This window comes from Neovison vison, chromosome 9, assembly GCF_020171115.1.
Source record: "Neovison vison isolate M4711 chromosome 9, ASM_NN_V1, whole genome shotgun sequence".
Taxonomy (NCBI): Eukaryota; Metazoa; Chordata; class Mammalia; order Carnivora; family Mustelidae; genus Neogale; species Neogale vison.
In genome coordinates, this window is record NC_058099.1 from 73532543 (window position 1) to 73548734 (window position 16192).

Below are 16192 nucleotides of genomic sequence, written 5' to 3' on the forward strand. Positions count from 1 at the left end.
GCGCATTTCCACAAATAATCTATTGTATATGCCTGCCAGGTTTTGCTCCTTGAATTTTCTTCCTTCTAGCTCTTTCCCAGTCTCAATGTTAGCCCTTCTTACCATCCCAGCTTAAACCTCACACCTTCCCAGTTGCCCTTTCTAGCTAAGCCTACCAATAGTAACCTCTCGGTCCTAAGAACTCTGAGGACACAGCCTAGGGTTTTTCTATCCACTGTCTTGGTGACCAGTATTTCAACTCTATGTAAATAATATAGAAATCTCAGGGACGGAGGCTGTGTCATCTATGACGTTCATTTCTTCAACATGTATCAAGTACCCATTCAGTGCCCAACCTTGTGGGAAACAAAGGTAAGGAAGACATAGTCCCTGGGTTCAAAAGGCTCATGACCCAGAAGAGAGATGCATTAGGTTAGATCATATGAAACTGCTGTTTCCGTCGGTTAAAAATGGTCAAATGTTGACAACATAACGTGATTCTTTCTAAATACAACTGTCTAATGACATAGTATAATCGGGGATGGAGGCATAACCGGAGCATTTAGGAAGCAGAGAGAGGGTCATGTGCTTATCTTGTCAGGCGAGAGCCTGAGACTTCTGGAACGCAGTGATATGTGTGCTGAATTGTGATGATTCGGAGTCATGTGACAAGGGGAGGCTATTCTAATAGAGACAACTTGAAGACAAGACAAGGAGGTAAGAAAGAGCAAGTAGACAGTAGATGTTATGGGCCGCATTATAGTTCTTCAAAATTTTTACGTGGAAGCCCTAATGCTGAGTACCTTAGAAGGTGACTCCATTTAGAGACAGGGCCTTTAAAAGAGTGAGGTCAGTTAAAATGAGGCATTCCCTTGGTACCCTTTACAAAAAGAGGCGATGCAGACGTACAGACGGACACCAGGAGGGCAGACACGCCGAGGGGGTACTGCATGAGGACTCAGCGAGAAGGGGCAAGGAGAGAGGCTGCAGAAGAAGGCAAGCCTGTTGACCCCTCGATCTTGGACTTTAAGCCTCCAGAAGTGTAAGAAGTACATTTGCACATACTGGCCTGTGGTAGCTTGTTACAGAAGCCCTGGAAAACTGATATTGTAGGCAGCTGGGGGTGAAAGCAAACGATGGCAAGAGAGATGATCCCGGGGTCTGGGGATTGAGCCCTGCCTCAGGCTCTCTGCTTGGCAGGGAGCCTGCTTCTCCCTCTGCTTCTCTCCCTGCTCAGGAGAGCCAGGTGACAGATTCCCAGAACAGAAGAGTCATCAATAGTACCAAACAAAGCAGAGGAGTTGCAGTAATATAAAGACTGGAATATGTTTACAGAACCTGGTGGTCAGAAGGGTAAAATGACTTCAGGAAAAAAGTATAGTTTCCCTAGATTCATGACCCTGGCCCATGGTCCAAAGTGATGTGAGTTTCCTTCTCCCTTCACATATGGATCCCTCCTTCCCTTCTTCCTCATGAGCAGAGGGTTTAAAGCTCACTTAGATATATATAAGTTCTAGATTTGCATCAATGCGTGCACATTTCTACTGCCACCTCTGGAACTAGAAATGTGTCTCTAGTTATACTGCGACCTGTAAGTTATCTCTCGGGCTTCTGAGAAGTCAGAGAGTTGTGGATGTTGATGCGTTTATAGAATTGAAGGAAGAACATGGCTGATGGCCTCAGTTTTCCCTGGGGGCCGGGAGGCAAGTGAAGGAACGAAGAGCGGGGAAGGGAGGATGGATACTAAAGGCCATGGGGAAGGGAGCGGCCTAGGGAAGAGGGAAAGGATTTGTTCCCAGCCTGCAGGGCCGGTGGAGCCTGAAGTGGGCATACTGGGACTCTTGGACCCCAGGATGGAGGAGCAGCAGGGCCTGGGCCCTGGGCTAGAGGTGGGTGTGTGGCAGCGACAAGGGACTCTCAAAGGAGGGGAGCTTTCCCACGAGGCAGGTTTGGGTGGCTGCGAGTGGATGAGCTCCCACATGTGGGTGGGAAAATATTGCTATGTTCTTCAAGGATCAGAAATAAAAATTTTGAGAAAAACTTCCGAGGTGAAAGCTTCATGTATACTAGAGGTATACACGTAGACTAACTTCAAAAGTCTTATTGTTTATTTTTAAAGATTTTATTTATTTATTTAAGAGGGGGGGGGTGCAGAGCATGAGCAGGGGGAGAGCAGAGGGAGAAGCAGGCTCCACACTGAGCAGGGAGCCCGAAGCGGGGCTCGATCCCCAGACCTTGGGATCATGACCTGAGCCAAGGCAGATGACTGAACCACCCAGGCGCCCCTAAAGTCTTACAGTTTTAAGTGGAACATACAGTACTTAGGCGTCATGCAAACTCACAGAGCCTGTGGCATGCAGATCACATTGTGTCCGTGGAGACTTGCCTAGTTGGGACTTCCCTGGGAATCATAATATGACCAGGGAATGAGGCACTTATGAGGAAGGCAGGAGAAGCTCTCTGCGCTTCTCCAGAGTTCTGTCGTCTTGTGAAAGCAGTAGCTAGAAGAAAGAGCCACACTGGATTTGGGGCCTGTCGGCGCCCCTCAACGTGATGTATTTTCACATTTTTGTCAGCACGAGCCCAACTTTAACAATGAATCCAGAAAAGAGGGGAAGTGATAATAAATCACAAATAATAAAAAACCAACAGCAATTTCTTCTGACCCTGCCACCGTAGCTCTTCCAGCCCACAGGCCTGTCAGAGTAAAGCTAGCTAACGCAGAGTAAAGCACTTTAGAGAGAGAATGCAGGAATCCTACAGCGCCCCAGGGAACAGAGGCAGGAGAGCCTTGCAGAAGGCCCTTCGCTTCTTCCCAGGCAAGAGTCACCACTGCTGCAAGGTTAAGGGTAGGGTGGGGGTGGAAACAAGAGGAGAGCAGAGTGGTGGCAGCCAGGCAGAGTAGGATAGCAGCAAGATCAGCTTCGCCTGGCACACAGTTGTGCCCAGGGTCAGTGGACAAGTGAGGGAAGTCGGAGGAGAGCCACTAGGGTCTGGTCTACGGGAAAAGCATCTTTAATAATTAACAAATGAGAAAAGGCGTGGAGTCAGTAATGTGACCCCCTAACCTTCTGAGCAAATCACCAGGCCTCAAGAGCCTGCAGCCACGTTAAAGGCTTCCCAGCCAAGAAAGGCTGAGAAGGAAAACACAGGAACTGTTGTAACCAAATGAATCTCACAACCAAGTCAATCCAGGACACATCTGATGAGAGCCATGTTCAACACTGGATATATGGAAGACACGACTGGGAAACAGTTCTTGTAAATGACTAAAATTAGCAAGCCAGAGCCAAATGCAATTTTAGTTTTTCCTCTTCTCACTTTGTTAATACTCCAATATCTGTAATCAACACAATGTCAGGTTTTCTTTTTTCCCTGATAGCTAGCAAAATAATCAGACAGATGCACTCATGTGTCAAAAGACAAAGATATCTGGTCCAAGGATACTTTTCATTAACCCTGGCCTTCACATCCTTCCACCGTTCAAGATACCTGCAGTGGGTTTTTGTTTTTGTTTTTAACTGAGTTCCTTAAAGGCAGAGAGAAAGTGTGTAGGGAAAAGAAGGTCGTTTCCATCCCTCGATTCCAATTTCTGTTCTGCTCTGGATTGGCTGCGTGATGCTGGACCCCTTAATCCCTCTTTCTGAGCTATGAGTCATCTAAGTGAAGATGCTGACTAGCCAGCAGGAGGGATGGGGAAGGACTGGCAGCAGAGCAGAAGGAAACCCAGGAGAGTGTGACACAGAAGCCCAAAGAAGAAAGTGTTTTTAGAAGGAGGGAGTGGTCGACCATGTTGAAAGCTGCTACAAAGATGAGTAAGAGAAGTTTCTATTTTCTCTGTCAACACCAAGGAATGAGGAACATATCAAGACACAAACCAAGACTTCTAAATTGTTCTTGATCCATCATTTCAAGGCCATGGGCTATCTTAAGGGTGGGGGTGGAAATAGCATCTTTGATTACTGTCTTGTTATAAGTGACTTCTTTTCCAAGGTCTTATGTGCATATGATGCCAAAATAAAATCTGAGGATAAATTTTTATAACTCTCATTCTTTTTTTTTTTTCTCTTACTTTCAGTAATTTCTAGGCTCTCCATGCCCATTTAAGGGAGAATTCTAAAGGATGGGAGTAAACTAAACCTTGACTATATAATTCAGTGCAGTTCAGAAGCATTTCCTCTTCATTGTAAGCGCAGCCGATAACAAGAGTTTTCCATACCGATGTGCAACAAATCTTCCAAATGCAGTCATTTCATGGTTAGCCTAAATTTAGGCAAACACAATTTCTGAATACTAAGAAAAAGAAAAACAAATGCCATAATAAGCTTTCCAGCACAAGGGTCTAAAAATAGCATATTCTCCCAGCTCTACACACACAGGAAAAGCTCCTGGCCATCAAGGCCGGCAGGGTTGATCACAGCTCCACCCAGTCCACAGAGAAGGCTCTCCGCATGTGCATATTGACTTCCCCGTGTGCGGCTGGCCTGCTTATAACCCGAGAGCACGTTTCATCAACTAACGTTCACGGCGATACCCCACCCTCTCGCCACACTGATTTCCCGAGCTCCCCAAACTTAACGTCTAACAAAACTGGGACTTTCACTTTTCCTTCCGATGTCTTGGCGGTCTCACCAAATGGCCTCACCATCTATGCAGCGGCTCAAGTCAAAAGCCTAGAATTATTCTGGATGCTCTCATCTCCCTCTTCGCCACACTTGATGACCAAAGACCCACCAGAGTGGCCACACCCCACGCAGCCATGCTGCACAAAAGCACCAGCCAGCGTCCCTGGAGTCAGGCTGGGCTCCATGCATTGTCCTCAAACTTCAGTCTCAGTGGGCAGTCCCTGTGAATGGGGGTGGGGGGTGGTTATTTAAAAATAAACAACTGGGACGCCTGGGTGGCTCAGTCAGTTAAGCGTCTGGAGTTGTGACCCCAGGGTCCTGGGATTGAGTCCTACAATGGGCTCCTTGCTCAGCAGGGAGCCTGCTTCTCCCTCTGCCTCTGCCTGCCACTCTGCCTGCTTGCACTCTCTTTCTCTCTGACAAATAACTAAAAGAAAATCTTTACAAAAACTAACTAAATAAATAAATAAAAATAAAAACAAACAACTGAACTGGTTCAGGCTGGCTTCTGCCCCAAAGATACACTGGCTTTGACATCTCCCCTGGGGGGGCCACTGCTGGATGGCTGTCTCCCCACCTGTCTGAGGGCAGATTCCACACCCCTGGCTGTTGTGGAGAGGGGGCAGGACCAAAGCTTCTATTGTCATAATAATCGCAGTATTCCTGGGGCCTAGGCTTGGGCTTGCAGATAAGTAACTATTTAGAGAAATGAAGAAAATGAAGGAAACAAGCAAAGCAGAGGGGCAGAACTGGAAAAAATGGCAAGAAGCAATCCTACAAGTAAGTGCGGCAAGACACACGTGGACACCACACACAGGAGCCTGGAGTAGAAGCTCCCCCACGCATGGGAGTGGCCTCCTGCTGGGAGGACCCAAAACAAAAGGGCCCACTGACACCAACATCTGTTACTACTAAACACTTCGGAATCAGTATTTTCCTAAAGGGCTGTTGTAGCTGTTGCTGTTGTTCTTTTGGCTTTAAAGGGTTACTGTCTGTCAGGCTACCAAACCCCCGCCTTGTCCAAGTCCTCAGTCACCACACCAAGTGACTATTAGAACTTCAAACAAGTCCTGGTCCTGGAAATGGCCTTGTGTCCGTTTTTCCTCAGCAGAGACACCAGGAAACGTCAGAAGGCAAATCCAAACGCCCGCCCTGAAGGACTTCAAACATGGCAATCATGTCCCGGGGAGGATGGGTGACCTAACGCAACGTGATTTAAGAAGGAAACACAGCAGATCTAATAGATGGCCCCGATGCCCGTCTTGAAGGAAAAGAGGTGGGGGACAAAGGGAGAGAAGGGGAAGAGAGCTCATGGCGCTTTACCTCAGCAGCTGCATTTCCTGGGGGGAGTTCCGCACTTCGTCCTGGAGGCGAAGCCAGCGCAGACATGCCTTCAGCTCCTGCTGCTCCTGCGCCTCGTGGGGGGCCAGCTGCTTGGGGCCACAGACACACAAACACATGCACACAGAACACAGTCACTGCTGGCCTCGTGCAGGGTCACAGCCGCCCAACAGAGCAGCTCGATCAGTTTCAGGGTGACAACACCGGTGGTCTCCCCACTGTGCCTGGCACCCCATCAGAAAAGTCTGAGGGGCAAGGGGTCTGGGAGGTCCTCACACGAAGACTCAGCCCCTCACTCTTCTGCCGGTGATGGTGCTGGGCCGGGTTGTCTGCCTCACACACCCGGGGGGCCCAGAAAAGGCAGGCTTCCGTAGAGGGTCGTTTCCACTGAGTCCCTCCAGCCCTTTCCTGCTCTGTCTTGCTGCACAGGGTGGGGACTGGCCCCTCCATTTACCTCCTACTTTTCCCAGCCCTCAGTTTGGTTAAGGGCTGTTTACAGTGGAGACTGCTAATGCGGCCCAGATGATTCTGTTTGCATATAACCCAAGTGTACTGCCTGGATTCAGTCTGGGGGAGGGGGATGCCATCACACCCTGGCCTGCTGGCGAGAATGGGCCACGGCCGCCGGGCTCATGAGGCCCCACGGCTCAAGCCTCCATAAGGAAGGGCAGCAGAACAGCCACCTGGGAGGGACATGTTAGTCTCAACAACTATTTCTGGAAATGAAAGATCCTTAAGAGTTGATTCAACAGGTATTTACCGAGTCTCTGCCAGACCCTGGGTCCATTATGGACAGAGTCTATCAGAACACAGGCCATCAGAGTACAGCGGTGGTAGAGGTTAAGGAAGAGATGCTCTCTGGCCAGCCAGGTGAGTCAGAAGGCTTCCCTGAGGAGGTGGTGGGGCCTGTGCCGGTCTCCCCAAGGGAAGCAGGAGTCAGCCCGGGGAGGAGGAATTTCAAGAAGAAGGAAAGCATGTGCAAGGTTCAAGGGGCCTGGAAAGAGCGTGATGTGTTTAGAGGATGGTGAGGGGTGTAGTCAGGCGGGGAGCAAGCTATTATCTCGGGAGAGACAGGTGCCAAGTAGCCAGCAGCAGGCAGATGAGCCACAGGTTCCGTGTTCCCTGTTGCTAGGGAACGAATCATGAGTGGAAAATTCATATGTTGAAGCCCTAACCCCGAATGTGACTGTATTTGGAGATGGGACCTTTAAGGGGGTAATTAAGATTGATGAGGTTATTATTGTGGGCCCTGGTCCAATAGGATGGGTGGCCTTACAAGAAAAGGAAGAGACACCAGAGCTCTCTATATGTGCGCAGAGGAATGGCCACGGGAGAACACAGAGAGGAGGGGACCACCACCAAGCCAAGGGAAGAAGGTGTCACAGGAATCCAAGCCTGTCAGCACCTTGATCTTGGACTTCCGGCCTTCAGAACTAGGGGAAAACAAGTGTTGTTCAAGCCCGCCCGGTCTGTGGTATTATGTTACAGCAGCCTGAGCTAAGACACCTGTGAAGGAGGTCAGACCTTACCCAGGTTGATGACAAGTTATGTGATGTAATCTTGCAATGAACTCAATTCCCTTCTCCCTATGGAACGCCACTCTCTATCCTCGTTCAGCAGTTTCCCACTCCCTCACTTGGCCGTGCTCGCTACCATTCAGTGCTACGGAGCACAGTCTGTCTGGGCTGCCCAGTGTCGGATGTGCATCACTCCCTCTTCCCTGGAGGTATTCGCCACTGACCAGGAGAGTCCTGTGAGCCAGCCCACACTCTCCCGCCCCGAAGAGCCCTTCTGTCCAGCTTGGAAGGTCTGCTGCAGACACTCATCAGAAACCAACAGCATCTCAGTTTCACCCTTCAAGGAAGGGGCTAGAGTGATCGACATGCTCTGCAAAGGCTTCCAAACTTTGTGCTGGAATCCAGAATGGCCACTTTACTTCAGATCAAAGTGCTTTCACAACTTGAAGAGATACTGCCTATACCCTAAAGGAGAGTGAGGTGGCTTGTCCCCTATGCCAGGTTAAGGGAAAAGGAGCGGCAGAGAGACCTCAATTCCTACTTTACCTTTGAGGCCCATGTCAGAAGTCACCTTCTCCCAAAAGACTTTCTGGATCTGCTCAGGCCTGAGCTCTCCCACCTTTGAACTCATACAATATTTGGTATTTACCTCTCTCTCCCAACTTATTTTCGTCTTCCTTCTGCTGTGTGCTTTTCTTATCTTCACAGTTAAACTCTGACCTCTTTCAGAGCAGGGCTGGGTCTCACTCATCCTTTTATCCCCACAGGTCTGGCAGGGAATAGACCCATCGAAGGTATGCAGCTATGGGATGAGGCCAGACCGGCTTCATGCCTCTATTAGTGAAGATGGCCATATTCAGGGCAGTGAGAAGGAGGACCTAAGCAATGAGACTCAGAACTCACCCTCTGGAGATGTGGGCAGGGGCCAAGGCGACGAGGAGTGCTTTTTGGGGAGATGGCAGGTAAAGGACAGAGAGATCATCGTTAGATGCCTGAAAAATACTCATGATTACCAAGAACAGCAGAAATCTGATTGTCTCAGGACAGAAGCATCCCAGAGAAGGGATGACGATAGGGTCTTGCTTATATTGGCCTATTTAACCCTTGCTTAGTGCCTATTGTGCATCAGTCAGGTGGTGGAAAATACGAAGAGAAAGAGGAGAAAAAGAGAACCAGCGTTTCCTGCACGAGCTCCATGTGTCATTCATAATTATCCCATTTGCTGCGCCGGTCTGCAAATTCTTACAAGTGTTTTTCCAAATGAGGAAACTGAGGGCCAGGGAGGCTATGTAACCCACCTAAACCTACAGAGCCAGTCAACAGCAGGGCTGGGATTCCCTGCCCAGTCCGACATCAAACCCCACCACCTTGCCTAAATCTGCCACATGGCCTCTCTTCACTGTGTGGCAGGGGACACAGGTGCACATGCTGCTGGCCAAGGTGCAGAGGGGGGTGAGAGGGTGAGTAAAACTGCAGCTCCACTCTGGAAGAGGTCGCAGTCTATGTGAGGACGACAGGAGGGAGAAGGAAGAAGCGAGGCAAAAGAGGTAAGTACTAGATACCGTGGGAGTTCAAAGCTTCTAGAAGAGTTAGTATTGTGAGTGGAATGATCGGCCTGGGCTACCCAGAGAAGGTGACCTTGAGCTGGTTAGTGAGAAATAAACAGGATTTCAACAGGCAGGAGGAGCTTGAACAGAAGCATTCGGGTATGCACAAACTTGAGGATTTCAGAAAATGTTAACTAATCCAGCATGGAAAGGGTGGGGATGGCAGGGAAAAGACTGACCAAATATTAGGAACGGAAAAATAAGCAGGAGGCTGTTTAGCTGCCATATCCTCATTAGAACTGGCAGTCAGTTCTTTAAAAGTAGAGGCTGTTTGTTTAGTTGGCATAGGATTTTTTAAATTACTAAATTTCATGTAAAAATCCAGATTTAGAACTTCCTTTTAAACAACCAGGAGTCCAGGCTCCACCACGCCCTCCTGCCAGCCGCGCCACCCGTGGCCCGAGCTCAGAGGAGACTGCCAGCGTGTCTCAGCCCTCGGCACGCCCTAACCTATGACACCAGCCACTTTATTCTTCATTACATGCCCGAAGACATCTGAGATTATGCCTCCTGATGTAAATTTTCATCTTACTATTAAAAAACAAACAAACAAACAAACAAACAAACAAACAACAAACTAGACACAAGTTGGTGGTGTCACCACAACCATAACCAGTGGTCATGCCATGGAACGACCTTCTATTCTAGTCTTTGTTCAAATGTCCACCATCAGAGGGGCCTTCTCATGGTGCCTTCTAAAACTGAGATCACCCCCGACTCTCTGTCCAGCCTCACTGGCCTTCACAGCGCTCACCACCGACGTGGTAGGGATGTGTTTGTCTGCTTTGCTGACCTCTCGCCCATCCCTACAGGGAGAACACCCCCCCACCACCACCCCAGTGGCCCAGCATCCAGCATAGTCCTAGTGTACAAGAAGCCCTCTCCTGATCTGTGGAATGTGAACAGATGCCTGTGAACAGACTCTGACTCCGGGTCGGGAAATGCTTAGGGTCACTGTAAACCCACCTGCTGTGCTGCGGCCCAGAACACGTCTTCCAAGTGAGTGGCGAACCCTTCACTCAGCCACTCCTCCGTCCAGTCCCGGGCCCCGATGGCTAGGCCGAACCAGGCGTGAGCGATTTCATGGCACAGCCGGGTCCCACACAGATGGCTCGTTCCTGTCAAGACGCTCTGAGAGAGGAAGATGATGTGTGGGCTGTGGATAATGGGGGAGAAAACACACGAGAGTCTTGTTAGAGCCTGCCCTCGCGGCTGCCCCATGGGGCGGCTTTCTCAGCCCCGCGAGCCTGTTATTATCATGTGCATGCTAGATCATGACCGATCGGCTCACAGCTTAGATGCTTTCAGAAATAAATAAAGTGGCAGTTTACGTTTCTGGCAGCGGTTCAGGGGGCTGTTTGTGCCAAGCAGTCGTCTCCGTCATCCAACGGCTATTACCCGTAATCAGTAACCTGCACCCAAGTTTTATACCCAAGAAATGACAAGGCGATGGAAGCATTTACCCTGAAATCTGGACTGTAAAAGAAGAGCAGGTGTGAGAATGTGAAGCCCCTACTGTCAAGAGAGTGATCAAAGAAGCCCCTTCAGCCAAAAATCCGGGCAGCTTACACGCAAATGGAGAAGTCATGCAGAAGGACAGGAAAAGCCGAGAAGAATGGGACCAAAATTTTCCATCACAGACTGGGGCTGGCTACGGAGTGAACATGCTAACAGGTATCGCGGATGGGCGAGGTGTCCCAGAGACTCGGAGAAAGTCTGAGTCTCCATAAGGCAAAGCTTTCAAAGGTATCTCTCTGTAGATGCTTATACACTCACATGACATAAGAAAATTTGGGCAGGGGGTAGGGTGAAGGTAACCCACCCAGGTGTGCAAACGGCCCCAGGGCTGGTACCAGCTGGAGAGATTTATCTAATCTCATTTTCCATACCTTGTTTTAAAGCCCCAGATACCACGATTAGAACTGCATAGAAGAAGTGGGAGAAAGGGAGGCTGAAAACAAGAGGCGGAGAGAAAACCTTCCGTGCGTCCCCCTTCCACATTGCTCATTGATCTGGGACTTGTTTACAGTTTGACTAAATGAAGAATTTGCTCTTTAAAAAACAAAACAAAACAAAACAAAAAAAACCTCTCCTCTACCAACTGAACTCGAAAAGTTGTGAAACCTCCCGAATTAAGAAACCACGCACCCTGGTTCCTTCCTTCAGAAGCCATTTGTTTGCTCTCACCTTGGCTCAGCACAAGCCAGGACCTTGCTTGGATCTGTCATCCGCCCCCACGGCCACCAGTAGAGAATGCCCCACCTGTACTTCCCTTGCACAACATCGCCCATTCAGCTCCAAGAGCTCCCCTGAAATCACAGGAGCCACGTGTGCCAAAAGAGACAGCTTTCATGTGAAATAATAACAGGGCAGGCACGCAAATGAAAAGCGCCTGCCAGGCCCTCGGCAGTCCACCAGAAACCCCAGGAATTAAAAGTGCACTCGGGGCATTTAGGACACGGGGGAGGGGGAGGAGTACAGTAGTTCAGCGCACTCACTCAGAAAAGGAGGGGGGCAAGAAAGAGGGGAGGACGGAGGGAGCACTGGTGGAAGGCAGGCAGGTGGGGAGGAAGGACCAGAGAGACACAGGAGCTAACCTCCTTCTTACTGAGAAAGTCGCCCCACGGAGAAGACAAACTGCTAAACCTGGCATCTGCAAGTCAATGACCCTTTGCTCTGGCCTGTGCAGCGCTACAAAGAAAAGCCACAGAAATGTACCAAGTAAATAACATTCCAGACATACTGCTGGCAGCACTTCACCCTTTTTGGCTAAAACAAAACAGAAGTAACTGCAGGCCTTGTAAACAGGCTCCAGGCCGAGCCTGCCTGCGGCCGAAGGGTCTCCAGGCCAGAGACACAGACGGTGTGCACCCAGTGACAGGGACTGGAGGGCTGACTCCAACCCGGGGAGGTTACACAAGCTGATGTCTGAAATCACAGCCAGACTGATCACCAAGAGAAAGCCTCCTGTGTCCGCGGTGACGGCTCTCTGTTCTGTCCCAGAGTGGAAACCTAGCCAAGGCCCACTTATGCAAATATCAAAGTCTAGAGAGCCTGAAGGAATGCACGAAAGCAGCTGCGTGGTGGTTGGGGGGGGGTGGCTGTGCATTTTCCTGCCCTTTAATCTTTTCCCTCCAACGGCCTTTGTTGTCTCCATCAGACCTCCTTCCCCACCTGCCTGGACGCCACCAGGTCCCGGGCCCCAGTGCATCTTGGCTGTGCTCAGGATGGACCCACATGGCTGGAATCCTATACTCCCACTTCCCATCCCCAGTCCCTTCTTTCTAGCGGGGAATAACTGTACTTCCTACTGTCTTCTGAGAAAGATCAAAGCTGAAATGTCCTCCTGGGTCGGAAGGAAGGGCGTTTCACTTGATATAAGGGACCCTATTATCAGTGGAAAACACGACCTTCTCCCTGAAAAGCAATTTTCCAGTTGAGAACCAGACCCTAAATCCTCCTTCAGTGGAGTCCGCCCTCTGAGGCTGGGTTTTACCTGTGGCGACTCTGGGGTCGGATTTCCCTATAAAGGAAATGGCTTCCTTCTTAAAACTAAATTAAAAACATGGAGTCAGGTTTTGATAACCTTTCTCGAGGGCTATTAACAAAATTCTGACATAAAAGAACCAATAGAATTTATTTTCAAGGAGAATTTCCTCCTCTCCTTTCGACCCTAAAAGTCAGAATTTCTCCTGTCAAGTAGGATTTTTTACATTGCCTTTTTTCAACAGTGAGTGGGGAAAAGGATAATGCTCTTAAGCTCATTTCAAGGAGTAATATTAAATATTCCTTTACAAACAGATAATCTACTTCCTGCCCACCTTCAAGATAGAATGGATGTTTAGAATTTTCTACTTCTACCTTAACCTTGATTTATTAGTTTCACCCCTGGGTTCCTCACACATTCTCGAGTTCTCAGGGCCTTATTCATGGTCCTAATCAGCCAGCAGGTCATCCGTCTTCACTCTGACAAGACCCGTTGGAAAACAGGTTTTCTTGTTTTCCCCTGAAAGGGCCTGTGTCAGCTGCCTCTACAAATGTCAGATTGTCGATTCATCATTGCAGAAGACAGAAGATAATCACTTCAATGATATCTTCATCCTAAAAACAGGTTTCTTTTTTAAAATTCACAGAATTTATCACTTTTCCCAAATAAGAGATGGACTTCCAACTCTCAGAAAGCACCAGCCCCTGGAGTTGTATTCTCCATCATAAATTCCCTTTTGCTACAAGTGGTCGAGGAGGGCAGTGGGACAGAGCAGGACACGTGTTCTCATTCTCTCCCAGGAGACCACCAACAGGGCTGCTCCTTCCAGAGGAGTACATGTGGTGTTGGATGTCTGTTGCCTCGCCCCTTGAGATTAAAAAATACCATTTCTGGCCTGAATACAGCTTCTCAAGACTGTTCCTAAAGCTACCTCCCCACCCAGATTAGAAGGCTGTATCTGTTAATTTAAAACATGCTTCTAGCAGAGGAGGAAGGAGTGCCTTCATTACTCTCAAGAGCCGCTCCAATCCTTCGGGAGGAATTCAATTTGGAGCGGAAATGGAGAATTTCATCGGATCTTAAGCAGGGGCTGTTCTGTGATTTATTTCAGCTTTGTCCAGGGAGATGCGACCAGCGCGGCCCATCCTGCTGCCCAGGGAGAGATCCAGCACTTACCGATTCCAGCTCCGCGTTGCTGCCTTGGCCGGCGGGTGCGACCAGGAGGACAGAAACCGGCTTTTGGTTGAGGACAAAAAGAGCCCCAGGCCACCCCTCCCATGATACTGGAGCTGATCCCAATTTCCCTAGGGGGTGCAGATTCACTTTTTGTACAGATCCCTGGGAAGTGCATCCAGGAAACCGACTTTCACGCTCCTCAAGCTTGAACTTCTTAGTGGTTCAAACTTTTTCACAATCTCAACAATACGTGGACTCCCATATCCCATTATGGAGAGGAAGGATGAACCAGGAAACAAGGGGAACAGGGGCTCCTTTCCACACACACCCCCCCACCCCGCCCAGAGTCAAACTGGAGAGCTTAAAGCGTCTCCTGATCCCGTGAAAGCAACTTTTGCTTGCATGACTTAATTACTTGCTAATCTAATTTGGAAAATTCAAAGTAGGACTCATGGTAGCCTGGGGCAATCGGCAAGGGAGGACAAATCTTAGTTAGGTACCACTCCCTAAGATTCAGAATGGGTTTTCTATTTATTTATTTATTTATTCATTTATTTGACAGAGAGAAATCACAAGTAGACAGAGAGGCAGGCAGAGAGAGAGAGGGAAGCAGGCTCCCTGCTGAGCAGAGAGCCCGATGCGGGACTCGATCCCAGGACCCTGAGATCATGACCTGAGCCGAAGGCAGCGGCTTAACCCACTGAGCCACCCAGGCGCCCTGGGTTTTCTCTTCTTAAGCTGTGATGTGATACGTGCCAAGCACTTCAACCTATGTGTTTACAAACCAAAATGCTCAACTTGGGGCCCCTCTTCTCTGCAGTGAATTTCTGTAGTCTCCCACTCCTACATCAGCCTAATGTAGGGGATGCATCTGTGGTCCCAAAGGCAAAGGGATGCCCCAGATGACCTCGAGAGCCTCTGCTCCCACTTGGCTCTGAGACCGCTCAGTAGGAACTAGTTTCATTCCATTTGCCCCATCTGGCATCGCACTGGGGCCGCACAGGGTTGTCTCCATACTGGAGCTACGTAAGATGAGGGAATGTTCTTTTGGGGACCGGGACTTTCAGGAGTTTGAGGTAGAAACCAGCTCTAAAAACTCGGAAGAAAACTCACTATATCTAATCAACAGTGGGATCTAGGTTTGAAAGAAAAAGGTAGCATTAAGTATAAGTTTTCCTTTAAAAATTCTGAATGGCAAATAGGCAGTAAAACATCGACTCATTTACCTAAATGGATTTTGGCTGAAACTGCCAAGATAAACCGAGCAGAGAGTGACTAAGAGAACGCCCAGGACCACATTCCGGAGATTTCTACCAAAAAAATGCACTCTTCCTTCTAAAGACTCCTATCACTTGAGCATTTGCTGGGTTTGAGGCACAGTCTGTTACACACATCATCCCATTTGACCTACCTCATGACCTCAGGAGATAGATTTTATTATCATCATTTTACAGATTATAGAACTGAGGTAGAGAAAGGTAAAGTCACTAGCTCAAGGTCACATAGCTGGCAAGTAATGGAGTTTTTCTACTCATACGGTCTTGACACTGAAGCCTTACTCTGATCCACTGGCCCAGGGTCACTGCGTTTAGACCTGTAACTTCTGGGCTCCCATCCTTCTGTGCCAGCTCAAGCCCAGTGATGCAATGAGGCCCTTGTTGGAACTACATCTTCACGGTCCACCCGAGGGAAGCCACCAGCCATGCCCTGGGACCTCTGTTCCCTATATCTACATCAGAGCCAGACTGGCCCAAGGTTACCAGACCTTTTGATCACAGAGCTTCAGCCTCTTCCTTGAGGGAAGTAGAGTGATGATGGAAGAGACGGGGACAAAGCAAGGAAAACCTCACTACTCCACTTCTGATGTCCTCAAAGGTCCTAAATTCCTGAAGTAACACCTCATTCTCCCAAACTCTGTCCTAGGCCAGGAGTTCCTCATGAAACACCTCAAGGGGATGCTTAGATAGACAAGCAGGTGCAAAGGTGCTGAGGCTATTCCCCAGGAGTTTAAGAAGAGCAACAAACCAGACTTTCCCTGGCCTCTGTCTCCCACCCATTTTTACTAAAGCCGAACATTTCTTTTTCCTAAAAAGACATTATTTTTTTAGAGCAGCATTAGGTTTACAGCAAAACTAGCAGAGGATACAGAGAGTTCCTATACACTCCCTCTATCCACACATTTCTAACCTCCCCTATTATCAACATGGCGCATTTGTTACTGCAATTGATGAACTTACACTGATGCATCACTATCACAGTCTATAGTTTACATTGAGGATCACTGCTGGTGTGCTATATTCTATTGGTTTGGACTAATGTATGAACGTGAACGCCATTACAGTATCACACAGCACAGGGAGTAGTTTCACTGCCCTGAACAATCCTCTGATTTTTTTTTTTTCTTCCAAGAAGAGATGGTTTAAAGCCGATCACAAACTCAAAGGTTGACAGGAGTCAAGA

The 16192-nt window shown here is 48.8% G+C and overlaps 1 protein-coding gene across 8 annotated transcripts in view; it reads right to left on the reverse strand.

Moving 5' to 3' along the window:
• The window catches only part of LOC122917633 (aminopeptidase O (putative)), a 336369-nt gene that overhangs the window by 136532 nt on the left and 183645 nt on the right, over positions 1–16192 (reverse strand). For all 8 annotated transcript variants that reach the window (XR_006386419.1, XR_006386420.1, XM_044265753.1 and 5 more), the window contains 2 exons: positions 10036–10225; positions 5928–6034 (listed from right to left, as the gene is read on the reverse strand). Coding sequence is in view for 6 of the 8 variants with exons in the window: in XM_044265753.1 (XP_044121688.1) it covers positions 5928–6034; positions 10036–10225 (297 nt within the window). In the remaining 2 variants the exon portion in view is untranslated. The remainder of the gene's footprint in view (positions 1–5927; positions 6035–10035; positions 10226–16192) is intronic.